Source organism: Lagenorhynchus albirostris, chromosome 6 (assembly GCF_949774975.1).
Source record: "Lagenorhynchus albirostris chromosome 6, mLagAlb1.1, whole genome shotgun sequence".
NCBI lineage: Eukaryota > Metazoa > Chordata > Mammalia > Artiodactyla > Delphinidae > Lagenorhynchus > Lagenorhynchus albirostris.
In genome coordinates this window covers 299,677-315,004 of record NC_083100.1, presented here as the reverse complement: position 1 = coordinate 315,004, position 15,328 = coordinate 299,677, and the positions used below count along the sequence as shown (strand labels likewise).

The window sequence follows — 15,328 nt, the reverse complement described above, 5'->3', positions numbered from 1 at the left end:
ACAGAATGATGATAAATTCACTACCACCCTCTCGCCTTGGGAATGCCCTTCGTCCACATGGAAATGGGGTCGTTACACTCTCAGCTCTTTAAAAGTAAAGGAAAATTCACTGCAATTCTTTTTGTCCTACCTTTCTCTTCACCTTGTTGCTGACTACTGTAGATTTATAAACATTTTCAGATCTTGTCAAAACTGCAGGAAGGAAAGGAGAGAGAAAGAGTCACCCCTTTTTAATTTTTTAGGGAAACGACTCTGAAAACAAATAGTCACCAGCAGATGAAAGAAACGCAGTCTACGCAAGTGATAATATTCAAAATGCTTAGCCATAAAAATAAAGGCCTTTTATTTGGTTTTTCTGTGCCATTACAGGAACACGTGGCAACACCCTTGAACCCACGGTGACCTGTGGCCACACCCACACCTGCTGCGGCGTCTGCTGAGAAGCTGAAGTGTCACCACACAGGCCAGCCCCACCGGACCCAGCTCTACCTGGGGTCATGGGGTCACCTTCTTGTAGGTGACATGCAGATGCTGAGTCATGGGCTGCGTAGTGGTTGCCATGGAGACCGTCTGTTCAAGTTTGCCTTCGGAATTCAGCCTGAATTTTCGGGTAATCTGAGCAGAACAAAACAAATACAAAACGCCTTAATTTCACCTTCCAAAGATTCCACGACCGCTCCCGCGGCAGCTGCAACATTTCACCTCAGTGTCAGGGGCTTGTGAGCCAGGCAGAGCCCCCGCCAGTGGGTGACAGACACTCGGCCGGCAGCCGTGACGGGCGTCCGGACCCCTGGCCCGTGCCGTCTCCCTGCCGCTCAGCTGTTCCCAAGCGTCCGGAGGTGAGCGGGGCGTCAGCCCCGCCGTCTGCCTAGGGGCCGGCTGCCCAGCGCGTCCCTCCCTACACAGCCTGAAATGATGCCAACTGTGTTCTCAGAAAACTCGGTACCAGCACTTCTGGAACCCCCGATTCATCAGGGCCAATTACGGCAGCTGCTTCTAACAGTAACACAGACCTGCAGCACCCGAGCCCCCGATGAGAAAATGGGTTTGCCTGGAACGTCTGTGGACAGAGGGTGAAAGCCCGAGGACTGCGGAAGCCGCCTCCAGGGGTGGCTACCTGGCGCCAGAACTGGCGGGGGTGGGGGCCCACGAGCGTCAGAACCCGTGCTGGCCAGGCCCCAGCGACCGTCGGGCAGAGAAGAGAGGAAAGCCAGATTCCAGAGCCTGTTTAAAGCAACCAGGCTACAAGGCCAAGGCCTCAGGGGGAAGGGCGTGCAGGGGAGAGACCCAGCTCAGAGCAGCTGTCCCCCCAAGGCTGGTGCTGACTCTCAGAGGCCACCCAGAGGCTGGGGAGCCGGGTGGGTGCGCCCTAACCCACGGGGCTGCGCTGCACGGGCCACCCTCTGGAACTGCTGCCCGGCGTCTAGAAGGAGGGGCCGCGGAAAACCGCCCGGCTGTTGGTCAGGACCCCCTTAGGGCCGCACCCCAGGAGTAAGAGTTCCCCAGAAACAGACTGGGAAGTCCGGTTTCAAAGTAGTGCTATCTCTGTGGACAGGACCTGCTCTTCCTGGACAAACCACCAGAAGCGCAAGAAGTGCCCTTTGGTGGGAGACGACATCAAACAGGCCTCAAGTTACCCGCGGTTTTCACGCGCGATGTCTAGAATTCAAGAAATTCAACAGAAGGGATGGAAGCTAGAAGACAAAGGAAGGACATCTTCAAAACAATGAAAATAACTGTCCCCCTGGCATTCTGGTTGCAGTGAAAATACCCTTCAGAAGTGAAGGCAAAATAAAGACATTTTTAGACAAAAAATCCACAGAGAATTCACCACCAGCAGGACCCCCCGCTTCTTTACACAAAACACTAGAGGAAGTTCTTCAGGTTTTAAGGAAAATGGTGGAAGCAGAGACGCAGGAACAAAGGAAGAGCAACAGCAAGGATAAACGTATGGAAAACCGTGCGTAACCCAAATGCTGCGACGAGGGCTAACTGGCATTTATACAACCCTGTGGGGTCTACTGTGCGTGCATACTCACAACACGTGACAGCAGAAGCAGAGGCGGGAGGAGGACACAGAGTCAGTGTCCTACGTCCCTGCTACTCGGTGGGCTCCAGGTACCAGCCCCACCTGGGCGGCTGCTGGAAATCCAGAGTCTCAGGCTCCGCCCCAGACCCGGTGCCTCAGAATTGCCACCCTGAGCCCCAGGGACCACACCGCGTGGTGGTCTGAGCAGCCCTGTCCTAAGGTCCTTGCCACCGTCCACAGGTGTCAAAGGTCAACGCGCTGTCCTCGCCACGGTAACGGCTGAGGACGGGAGAGGGCTGCAGAGGGCAGGACGGGAGGGCACAGCCCCAGATGAGGTGGACAGAGAGATAGAAAGCAGACGGGTGGCGGGCCGACATTCTCACACGTGACTTGCTTCTTCAACTCCACAGCCTTTGTTCTGGAATTTAATTGAAAAACAAACAGTCGGGGCTTCTCTGGTGGCGCAGTGGTTGAGAGTCCGCCAGCCAATGCAGGGTACACGGGTTCGTGCCCCGGTCCGGGAAGATCCCACATACCACGGAGCGGCTGGGCCCGTGAGCCATGGCCGCTGAGCCTGTGCGTCCGGAGTCTGTGCCCCACAACGGGAGAGGCCACAACAGTGAAAGGCCCGCGTACCGCAAAAAACAAAACAAACAAACAGTCAAGGCTCTTACCCTTGAAACCACTCTGCAGAGGAAACAGAAGTGCAGTGGAGAGAAACAAAGCCCGTGTTCCCCACACCACGGGCCATGCGCTCAGCTTCCACAGGACAGCAGCCGCCTGTCCTCAGAGCCCACGGCCTGCGGGGCACCTGTTCCCCCGACACCCCACCACCGATGCAGGACACTGGCTCTCGCCCTCATGCCAGACGCCCAGCACCACACGTGCAGGGGGAGCGCAGGCGGGGGCAAAGGAAATGCCTCCCCAGGGAACGGAAGGTGGGCCCCCCGCCCCCCGTTGAACCTTTCCACGTTAAAGGGAAGACACTGCGTGTCTCTCACACGGAGCCCGCCCGACGGGCTGAGGCTGCGGTCACACCCGAAAACCAGCACCTGAGGACTACCTGGCTTCTCGCGTGGCCTTGCATTCCCCGTCCCGCCTCCGCGATGCCGCAGGGGCTGCGGGCCACGCCACGAGGACACAGCCCATTTCACCGTGTGCTGACCCAAGGGCGGCCGCTCCCTCGCCCTTCGGCTCTGCTTCTGTGTGCCGAAGCCTGTGAACATCCGGTAACAGCCACCGGGCAGCAAGACACAGGGCAACAAAAGGAGGGAGACAGTCACGGGGGAGACCCCATGGCGGAGACGCTGGTCCCCCACGACCTCCCCAGGTCCCAGCGAGAGGGTGTGTGAGGGCTGCCCGGCCGCCGGAGCGCACACTCGGGACTGTGTTCATCGAGGTGGCCTCAGCGACGACACTGCTACTGCAGCGTGTCCCCGTGCCCGAGAGTCACCTGTTAGGTTCCTCTGGGCTTGGTGGCCTCTTGGATGAAATTTCTTGTGCTAGTTTTCTCTTCAAATGAAAGTTATTTGGCAGAATTTAAAGTTGAGGCAGGTCGTAGATGACATCGCTCAGGCTCAGAACCAGACCTCCTGCGGCGCCCACGGCCTCTGCCGACGATGATCCTGAGGTCATGCCAAGTCCACCCTCAGGATGAGAATCCACCTGAACTGCAGACTGACCCTCGTTTAAACAAGTTTAAACAAGGTGGGGCTGGAAGCAACTGTTTGCCTTTAAACCCTCAAAGTGGAGCCTGTTGGGGCCACTGGGTAGAGCAGAAGCTGCAGGAGCCGCATTCTGGAGAGAAGCCTGCACAGCTGGGGCCCAGCTCCGATGGCAAAGGCAAACTCCAAGGAGCCTCTGAACACAGGGACAGAGGCCATCTTGACAACGACACGAGTTCTTACTTTAGCCAAGTGTGCTCACTTTTCCTCGACTGCACAGACCAAAGAGAAATATTACGGTAGAGAGAAACTCGATGTGAGAACTTCTTGATGTTTTAATGATTTCTTGTTCCTGTTATGTCTTGTCCCGTGGGGAAAAGGTGGAGAAGGAAAGGCCAGGAGAGAGTTAGATGGATCTGACTTTGTTTTAGGTCCTAAAATAAAAAAACCAAGAAGCCACCCCATACAACCCTTGAGGCATCAAGGAGGGGGCTGAGTCATGAAGAAAGGGGCTGAGTTTGATAAACAAGGACATCAGGACACTGTTGGAGAACTACAGACAGTGCAGGCCTCACGTTTCTCTCACTGACTTGCAAGAGGGAGGGGATGTATGTACATGTACAGCTGATTCACTTCACTGTACAGCAGAAACTAACACAACATGGTAAAGCAACTCTACTCCAATTCAAAAAAAAAAGAAGAATTAGAACAGATGCAGTCTGCTTGCTGCCAGTACTGGCTCCTTTCCCCTCCTTTGCACCCTGCTTTATTGAGATATAACTGACATGTAACACTGTATAGGTTTAAGCTGAAACATGATGATTTGATACATGATGATTTGATACATGCTGAAACATGATGATTTGATACATGTGTATATGGTGAAATGTTTACCACAATAAGGTCAGTTAATACATCCATCACCTCACAGTTACATCTTTTTCCTCTTAGCAAATTTCACTAATATAACAGAGCACTGTCAACTCTAGTGCCGCCCTGTCAACTCTAGTGCCACGCTGTCCATCTTACACCTGGACGTTCATACCCACTGGGCAACATCTGCCCATTTCCCCCACCTGAGCCCCCCGTAACCAGCATTCTACTCTGTTTCTGTGAGTTTTCTTTCTTTTTTTTTAAATTTCACATATATTGGGTTGGCCAAAAAGTGCCTTCGGTGTTCACATAAAAATAAAAGACACATGTTTCATTTTTACCAAGAACTCTATTGAACGACGTTTTCACCCTTTTGTTCCACTACCTTCTGCCATTTTTCAGGCACCTTCATAATATCATCTTCCCAAAACTTTTTACCTTTTTGAGCAAAGAACTGTTCCAGGTGCCTTTTACAGTCTTCAAGGGAATTGAAATTTTTTCCATTAAGAGAATTTTGTGAAGACCTAAATAAATGGAAATTCGAAGGTACAATGTCTGGTGAATACGATGGATGAATCAGAACTTCCCAGCCAAGATGTAACAGTTTTTGCCTGGTCATCAAAGAAACATGCCGTTTTGCATCATCCTGATAGAAGATTATGTGCTTTCTGTTGACTAATTGTGGACACTTTTTGTTGAGTGCTGCTTTCAGTTGGTCTAACTGGCAGTAGTACTTGTTGGAATGAATCGTCTGGTTTTCCAGGAGCTCATAATAGAGGACGCCCTTCCAGTACCACCATATACACAACATCACCTTCAGACCAGCCTTTGGTGTGGTTGGTGGTGGTTTATTTCGCTTGCCCCACGATCTCTTCCATTCCCCATTATTGTACAGTATCCACTTTTCATCACCTGTCACAATTTGTTTTAAAAACGGAACACTTTCATTACATTTAAGTAGAGAATCACACGTCGAAACATGGTCAAGAAGGTTTTTTTTTGCTTATGTGGAACCCAAACATCAAAGTGATTTAACATAACCAAGCTGGTGCAAATGATTTTCAACTCTTGATTTGGATATTTTGAGTATGTCGGCTGTCTCCCACATGGTATAACGTTGATTGTTCTCAACTGATGTCTCAATTTGATGGCTATCAACGTCAACTGGTCTACCTGACCGTGGAGCATCGGCCAGCGAGAAATCTCCAGCATGAAACTCTGCAAATCACTTTTGACACGTTTGATCAGTCACACCACCTTCACCATATATGGCACAAATCCTTTTTTTTGCATTTCGGTTGCATTTTTACCTTTCTTGAAATAATAAAGCATAATATGTTCAAAATGTTGCTTTTTTCTTCCATCTTCGATATTAAAATGGCTATACAAAAATTCACCAATTTTGATAAGTATTTACTTACTTATTTATTTATTTGGTTGTGTTGGGTCTTTGTTGCTGCGCTCGGGCTTTCCTCTAGTTGCGGTGAGCAGGGGCTACTCTTCATTGCGGTGCGTGGGCTTCTCATTGCGGTGGCTTCTCTTGTTGCAGAGCACGGGCTCTAGGCACGCAGGCTTCAGTAGTTGTGGTAAGTGGGCTCAGTAGTTGTGGCTCGCGGGCTCTAGAGCGCAGGCTCAGTAGTTGTGGCGCATGGGCTTAGTTGCTCCGCGGCATGTGGATCTTCCCAGGCCAGGGCTCGAACCTGTGTCCCCTGCATTGGCAGGCAGATTCTTAACCACTGTGCCACTAGGGAAGTCCCAATAAGTCTTTCTATAAATGCACGCTGGTATGACAGCTGTCACACACAATCTAACAAAATTGTTTTGAATGAAGTTAAAGACAACTAAGTGCTAGTAGAGCCCTCTTAAGGAAAAAAATGAACGAAACTTTTGGCCAACCCAATACAAAACACTCCAGAAAGAAATTAAAGAAGACATAAATAAATGGAAACACATCCCATGTTCATGGATTGGAAGACTTAATATCATTAAGAAACAAATACTACCCAAAGAGACCTACAGAATTAACAAAATTCAAATCAAAATGCCAATGATGCGTTTTGTAGAAATAGAAAAATCCATCCTAAAATTCATATGGAATCTCAAGGGACTCTCAACAGATTTCAAAACTTACTACAGAATGACAGTGACCAAAACAGTGTGACACTGGCATAAAAACAGATATACAGACCAATGGAACAGTTCTGAGAGCCCAGAAATAAATCCTTGCATATGTTATCAAATGATTTTCAACCAGGTTGCCAAGACCATTCAATGAGGAAAGGATGGCCTTTTCAATAAATGGTGCTGGGAAAACTGGATATCCCCTCGCAAAAGAATAAAACCGTACCCTTACCTAACAGTACAAAAAATGAATGAACCAAAAAAACCCTCAAAATGAATCACAGCCTTGAAGGTAAGAGCTAAAACTATAAAAACTCTTAGAAGAAAACATAGGGCAAGTGTAATGACATTGGATTTGGCAATGACTTCCTGGATACCAATTTACAGCCAATGAAGAAAAAGCAGACAAACTGTAATTCATGAAAATTAAAAACTTTTGTGCATCAAAAGATACTATTTACAGAGAAAAAATACAACCCACAGAATAAGAGAAATATTTGCAAATCATATATCTGATAAGGGATTCATAAACAGAATAACAGAGAACTCCTAAAATTCAACAACAGCAAAAACAAACAACCCAATTCAAAAATGGGCAAAGGATTTGAATAGACATTTTTACAAAAACGATATATGAATGGCCAAGAAGCACATGAAAAGTTGCTCAATATCGCTATCGTTTAGGGAAATGCAAATCAAAACTACAATGAGATACCACCTCACACCCATTAGGATGAGTGATATCCAAAAACCAGAAAACAACAAATGATGAGAATGCAGAGAAATTGGAACCCCTGTGCACTGCTGATGGGAATGTAAAATGGTGCAGGTAAAGTGGGAAGCTATGGCGGGTCCTCAAAAAATTAAAAATAAAATTAACCACGTGATCCAGCAATTCCTCTTCTGGGTATACACCCCAAAGAACTGAAAGCAGGTCTTGAAGAGATATCTGTACACCCATGTTCACAGCAGCATCATTCACAATAGCTAAAAGGTGGAAGCAACTCAGGTATCCATCGATGGATGAATGGAAAAGCAAATGTGGTCCATCCACACACTGGAATATTACTGAGCCTTAAAAAGGAGGGAAATTCTGACACAGGCTACAACATGGATGAACCTTGAGGACATTGTACTCAGTGAAGTAAGCCAGATGCAAAAAGAAAAATAACTGTATGATTCCACTGATATGAGGTACCTAAGTAGTCAAAATCGGAGAGATGGAAAGTAGAGAAGTGGCTGCCAGGGTCAGGGGAGGAGAGGACAGGGAGCTACTGCTTAGTGGGCCTGAGTTTCAGTTCTGCAAGGTGAACGTGTTCTGGAGATGATTAACAATGTGAATATATTTAAGTGTACCCTTAAAAATGGTTAAGATAATTAACTTTTATGTATCTATTTTTCCACAATAAAAAATACTGAAGAAGAAAAAAAAGTTGGGGGTGAAATAAACTCAAAAGAAATATTGCCAGACCTATACTACAAGAAATGCCACTAACGCAGCTTCAGAATGAAGGGAAATGATACCACAGGAAACTCTATAGAAGGAGAAAAGAGCAACACAAAGAGAAACTAAGTGGGTAACTATAAGTGATTACTCCCCTGCCCCCCCCCCCACTGTAATTTCTTCGAAAGTCAACCGATTATGTAAAGCAAAAATCCTAGTGTGAAGGTTTATAATGTATGTGGATACTTTTTATATGTAAAAGGTATGATGACACCAGCACAAAAGGAGGATAAATGCAATTCTACACAGCTGTAAGATTAACACACATGTGAAGTGGGAAATGTAACAGTATATCACTGATTATAAACAGACTTTGATAAATTTAGCATGCATATTGTTAGCCTTAAATCAACTATTTAAAAAAAAGGATACAGTTAAGCTAATAGAAGAAATAAAACAGAATGCTAAAAATACTTAATTAACCCAAGAAAACATACTAAAGGAACAAAAGAGGAACAAAGCCAAGAAAGAAGTAAAGCAGACAAATCAAGATGGTGGACGTACAGCCACCCTTACAAATACTTATGTTAAACGTAAATGAACTAAATACTCCAATTAAAATACGGAGTTTTCTGACTAGAGAAAAAAAGCAAGACTCTATAAGAAATGTACTGTAAATATAAAGACACAATTTGAATGTGGAAAGGGTAGGAAAAAAGATATACTGTACAAATGATAAGCATAAGAAAGCAGGTGCGGTTACATTAGTATCAGACAAAGCAGACTTCCAGGTATAGTATTACAAGCTATAAAGGACATTTCATAAATATAATACATATATCATCTGTATGCATCTAAATTACACAGCTTCAAAGTTATGAAGCAAAGATGGAACCAAAGAAAGGAACTGAAATATCTTCAGTCATAACTGGAGATTTTAATACCTCTCAGTAATTAGATACAACCAAGCACCCCCCACCCCCAAACACGCTAGTATATAGAAAATCTGATGACATTATCAATCAGCTTGACCTAACTGGTATTTTCAGTCCACTACAGCCAACAACTGTCAAATACTTATTCATTCTGAGTGCATATGAAACATTCACCAAGTTAGATCATATACGGGGCACAAAATAACTTTCAAACAGACCACGTTCTCTGGGTTTTATAGAACTGAATTAGAAATCATAGCAAGAAAATCCTCCAATAGTTGGAAAATAAGTAACATTCTTCTAAATAATCCTGTTCAAGGAAACAAAACCATTGAAGAAATAAAATATTTTAAGCGAGGATAAAAATAATAAAAATGGGTTAAGGACTTCCCTGGTGGTGCAGTGGTTAAGAATCCACCTGCCAATGCAGGGGACACGGGTTTAATCCCTGGTCTGGGAAGATCCCACATGCCGCAGAGCAACTAAGCCCGTGCGCCACAACTACTGAGCCTGCGCTCTAGAGCCCGCGAGCCACAGCTACTGAGCCCACGTGCCGCAACTACTAAAGCCCGTGCACCTAGAGCCCGTGCTCCACGACAAGAGAACCCACCGCAAGGAGAAGTCTGCGTACCGCAACGAAGAGTAGCCCCCGCTCGCCACAACTAGAGAAAGCCCACGAGCAGCAACGAAGACCCAACGCAGCCAAAAACAAATAAAATTGTAAAAAAAGAAAGAAAGAAAGAAAGAAAATAGTGCTGGAACAACTGGATATCTATCTAGGAAAAAATGAAAGCATTTTGACTCCTACTTCACACCATACAAAACTATAAATTCCCAAATAATAAACCTTAAAGTAAAAGGAGACACTGTAAAAATTCTTGAAGAAAATGCAGGTGAAAGTGTGTGCTAGGCAAAAAATGTTAAGACAGGGCACAAAAAGCACTAACTGTAAGAGAAAAAACTGATAACAGAACTTCATCGAAAGTAAAACATTTTGTTAAAGAAATGAAATGGTAAGTTTTAAGTTGAGAGCACAGTTTTATCAACACATCTACCTGATAAAGGACTTGTGTCCAGAATATGTAACAAACTCTTACAGCTCAAAGATAAGGCAAACAAGCTGCTGGAGAAAAAGGACGAAGGATTTGAACGCTCACGTCATGAAACAAAGAATACAACGGCAAACAAGCACGTTGCAAGGATGAGCCACATCATTAGTCACTGGGAAAATGTAATTAACACCACACTGCAATGCCACTTGGTAGCCACCAGGATGGCCTAAGTTCAAGGCCCAGCCCGGGAAAGGGCGTGGGGCAGCCGGCCCTCTGTGCGCTGCTGCAGGGCAGGGGTACAGAGCGGCATCAGGAACCATAAAGCACTTAAGACTTCACCATGGAGTGTCCGAGGCCTCTATGGTCGACACCATAAAGAAACCAACTTTGGTATCTACTGAAATACACCGAACAAGGTCCGAAATCCCTGCAGCACACCCCCACGCTGCTGTGCATGGCTACCTGCGGGGTCTCTGGAGCCCATCACGTGAAAACAAAAAGGAAGAGAGACTAACGGTCTACACGTAAAAAAGGGAAGTTGTAAGAGTACAAGAAAATGGAAGAATAATTTTATCCTTTTGGAGCAGAAGACATCTTCCTGAGCCAGAGCCCAAATTCAGACGGCGTTTAGGACGAGACCCCGAGAGGCAACTAGAGAAAGATGTACAGCCCGTGGGCAGAAGACATCACGCATCAGGCTAGCCTAAGCCACCGGATGGGGGCGTTGTCACAAATACAGCAGACGACAGATTAGTATCCACAGAACACAAAAAATCTCCCAGAAATCAACAAGAAAATGACACCTCGCAGAAAAACAGGCAATGACTTTGAACATCAAGTATCGGAACAAGAAATACAAACCACCAGTGAGCGCGAAGAATGCCCCCTCACTCATAAGTTAAATTTAAAACACCAATGAGATACCACCTTTTATCTAGCAGATTAAAAAAATCAGAAATCCTGAAAACACACCGCACTGGTCAAGGAGCAGGGAACAAGGTCCCCGCCGTGCAATGCTGGTGGGGACATACTTGTTCAACAAACCCGAGGACAGCCAACCGCGCATGAGCAGGGATAGATAATCACGTCACGGCCTGTGTGAGCGCGAGAAAGAAGCGGGTGACCAGAGACAGCCAGGCCTCCAGGATGGAGTGCAAAGGCAGGGGTGCCGTGCGGTCCCACCCGGGCTCACCTGCTCCACGTGGGGCTCCTTGGCGAAGGAGGTCCTGGCAATGGAGTGGGACGCGATGCACAGCTCCTGCCCGTTCACCTCGCCCTCCTCCACCTCCACGATGCCTGCAAGGGACACCGTCAGCCCACGCAGCCTGCCCGGGGCTCCCGGCTGCCCTGCGCTCACCACCCTCCTCTGCAGTCAAGGGCTCAACCAATCTGAACGCCGCAGCCATCGAGGCAATAACTGCCCAGGCACCTGTGATGGCCCCCAGGTACCAAGAGGGAGAAGACGCAACTCCTCCTGCAACTCCTGGAGTGGGTCCGTCCCACTCCCCCCAGCGATCTGACAGGAGGGACTGTCCACCTGCTGCCAGGAAGTGAGCGCGCACTTGAGCCAGTGAGCGAGGTTAAGGGTCACGTAGGTGGGTGTTGAGTAATTTCGAATTCATGAACCTGGTTTACTATTTTAGGATGAATTCCCCCTGGGGGCAAAGCAAACTTCCAGACATAGCTTTTGCTCCCTGGTCTAGGTACCCCCAGAGCCCCACCTGCATGGGAAGCTGAGCGACAGCACAGATGTGAGCGCAGAGGGCCGGAGATGAAGCTGGCCTGTTCCCACAGAGCCACGCCCGCAGCCCCCCGCCTGCCGGCCCCCCACTCTCCAGCTCCCCGAGCCGTCCAAAGGCCCGACACTGTCCACCGTGAAACGCACCCACGGGGCCACGTCTGCGGTCACACAGAAATCGGGGGGCAGATGTCACCCCACCTGCTTGCAGCACGCAGGGCGCGTGGGTGCAAGGCAGGCCGGCAAGGGGAGTACCTGTGTTCTGGGCGCTGACGAAGGCCACCTTGTTGGTGTCAGGCTCCAGGCGGATGAAGCCACACTCCCTGTGCATGGGCTTGTGGGTGTCCGGATGGAAGGCGTTGAACCTGGACAGGTAATGTGACAGGTGAAGCCCAGGTACCCAGTGCCCACCAGAGCACATGCCAGACTTTGTGGCCCGCCCCCTCCTCACTTGGCAAGCGTCCAACCCACTGAACGTGAAGCACTACCTGGAAACACAGTCACGTGTGAAGGACGCCGTGCAGAGACACGGGAGACAACAGGTGTGGGCACCCCCGCTCCCCCATCTCTCCTCCCCACCCGTCCTCCCACCAAGGCCTTTTCAGCCCCAGCACCGCACACACTTCTCAGCCTAAGCCCTCCACCAACAAAGTAAAGTCCCACCCAATGCCAGGCCTTCCCTCTTCTGAGCTATTATCTTGCTTAGGAGTCCAGTTAATTCACAGGGTAGGAGAACAGGCGAGGAGTCAGCGTCTTATCGCGCCGCCACCACTGCAAATTCACGGTGGTGAGTAAGAGCTGCACCTTGACCTGAGAGCACCGACTCACAACTTCAACACCAACGCTTACAGCCTCACCAGCACGACGTGTGGGGATCTACTGCTACCACGGATGAACTTCTGACAGGCTGGTGTTGTGGCTACGGCTCACATGCCCTCTTGAGACCACAAGCCCTCACTGAGAAATACCATCTACTACATACACATAGACCACGACACTGACCAAAATACGTATTTTCTACTCTCATTTTTCTTTAACGTTAGTCGCAAAACTGAGTGACCAGCATTAAAAGAAAATTAATTAATGCTAGTCATAAATGTCTCTAACGGGTTACAGCTCATAGTTTAAAAAGACTGCTTTCTATTAAGGGTTATTCTGCATGACCCAGAATTTCCACCTTTTGTTTATGTGCAGGATATTCTTTCCCTTCACCCATTCAGTCAAGAATCATGCAAAAAGGTACGAGACAATATATCCTCCGCCCCCTCCCTACCAACCCACGGCCCGGGGTGCTCCCCACCTAGCCACCCTGCACTGCGACCTGCTTCCTCAGGAGTGGCAGGGAAGCGCTTTGCTGCACGCTAAGAATCTGAGAACCACGAGACACCAGCTTCTCTGAGCCCTCGGCTGGCTCAGGGGTAGGACTAAATGAAAGCCGGGCCCCCTATCTTCAGTCATCTTGGGTGACTGATTCCCACACAGGTATACTGCAGGAGATGAAGGATTTAATTGAACACACACACTTATCTCCGCGTTTGGATTACCGAGCCTGAGTTTCTGTGGTCACCTTCACATTGTCTAAAACACAAGTAGGTACCATTTCCACACAGCGTGCGTCTCAGTGCCAGGGCAGGAAGAGGGCACCTTTCTGAAACAGACCACCAGGTGCCCTCTGTACCTTCCCACCTGGCGTTCACCTGTCTCATCTCAGAGAGCAGAGCGGCGGGCGGACTCACGAGAAGTTCAGCATGGGCTGGCCCACGTGCGAGATGTGCACCTCCTCCAGGTACTGGAAGGGCTGCAGGGTCGGGAAGGTCCCAGCTCCCGGCGGGTCTGACAGCCATGTGCCCAGCATCCAGGACAGCGGCTCCAGCACAGGGTTCATTCTGGGGGCCTCTGAGGACAGAAGGAGAGAGTGTCAGCGGCTGCTGCCAGTGGTCCCTGCGGGGCTTTGTGCGGAGACTCACACTCCGCACTGGGGAGGCCCCAGTCACTACAGCTCACCCTGCGGGGCCCTGAACACGCCACCAGCCACCTGTCAAGAGGGGGAGAAAAAGGCCAAGCAATTAGCAAACGTCATCTTGCCAGATGCAGCTCTGGAGCCCGGCAGCACCTCGACAGAGAAGAGAAGGAGAGGGCCCGGAGGGCAAGGAGAGGCCAGAGGCCGCGGGGCCTCCGAGGAGGGCTGGGGAAGTGGCAACACCAGGCCCCACGCTAGGTGAGCGTGCCCGGGCACGGCGGCCTGGCGATGGAGGTAAAGGGCAGAATGAAGCTCGTGGGGAGCGGAGCAGAGGGCTTTGGGGCCAGTGAGACGTGAAGAGAGCACCCTGCGGGCAAGACGCGACTGGACTCAGTTTCCCGGGAGAAGCCGAGGGTCTGCACCAGCAGCTCCCGTGGGCCTCCTTTAGACCATTACCCAGAGGGAAAGGACCCTCAAAAGGACCCACCGTCACTGAAGAGGGACGACAGCAAGGCCTTGAATGGGGAGGAGCCAGGTGGAAAGGCCCCAGCGACAGGACCGTGACCGCGCCCACTGCCAGCGGCTCCCAGGCAGCTAGCCCAGCCCCACACCCCACTCCTACCCGCCAGCAGTCAGGGGATGGAGCCTGGCTAAGGACCACGTGCTGCTGAGCGGCTTTTCAGAAATGGGCTCACGCGATCCTCACGCCTGCTGTGTTCGGTGGACTCGCCCTGAGACCACAGGAAGGCGGGGTTGGAGCCCGCACCTGGCCCGCCGGGGGCACAGGGACAGGTGGTCTGGGTCCCAGATGCAGTCAAATGCTCCTCCCGGTACGCCTGCTTCCCACGCCTTGTCACGCCTCAAACCCAAGTGCTTTCAGGCAAACAGTGCAAGTGATACTAAGCAAAAGCAGGAGAGGAGAGGCCGGCGTCAGCTGAGCCGCGTGAGAAGAGGGGAGAGGCCGGCGTCAGCTGAGCCACGTGGGAAGAGGAGAGAGGCCGGCGTCAGCTGAGCCGCGTGCGAGGCTACACTACGTTTTTTTCTTGGCTGCATGATAGGGCTTGCGGGATCTTCGTTTCCCTACCAGGAGTCGAACCCGGGGCCCCGGCAGTGGAAGCACGGAGTCCTAACCACTGGACCGTCAGGGAATTCCCAGGGCCACACTACTGATTTCTGGGTTCTATCAACAAGCTCCAAAATGCCAGAGCAAAGGAACCCGCTCCCCAGTCACACACACCAAGGGGACGGGAGTTCCGGAAGCATCTCGGCCTCTAAAATCACACAACCTTCGACTAGATTGAAAGCAGTCTGGGAGTATGACACCCAGGGGAAAAGGAGCTCGAAGGGCTCTGGTGGTGGAGAAGCGACAGACAGCATCTAAGAAGCGCTGGGGACCACGGAGGAGGGCCAAGCTCCCGGCCAGGCCTGGGCATGCAGCGCGAACCAGAGGGTGGGGAACAGGGACTCACGCCTCTGACTTCTGAGCCTCATGAGGCATAAAATGGGCAGGCT

The 15,328-nt window shown here is 49.8% G+C and overlaps 1 protein-coding gene across 2 annotated transcripts in view; it reads right to left on the bottom strand.

The window, feature by feature from the left end:
• Positions 1 to 304: 304 nt before the first annotated feature.
• The window catches only part of THAP4 (THAP domain containing 4), a 41,266-nt gene continuing 26,242 nt past the window's right edge, over positions 305 to 15,328 (bottom strand). The window contains exons 3-6 of one of the 2 annotated variants that reach the window (XM_060151586.1): positions 13,593 to 13,752; positions 12,112 to 12,221; positions 11,311 to 11,414; positions 305 to 615 (exon numbers count right to left, since the gene is read on the bottom strand). In XM_060151586.1, coding sequence (XP_060007569.1) covers positions 496 to 615; positions 11,311 to 11,414; positions 12,112 to 12,221; positions 13,593 to 13,752 — 494 coding nt within the window. In that variant the 3' untranslated portion in view covers positions 305 to 495. The remainder of the gene's footprint in view (positions 616 to 11,310; positions 11,415 to 12,111; positions 12,222 to 13,592; positions 13,753 to 15,328) is intronic. The other variant, XM_060151587.1, reaches the window with a different exon arrangement.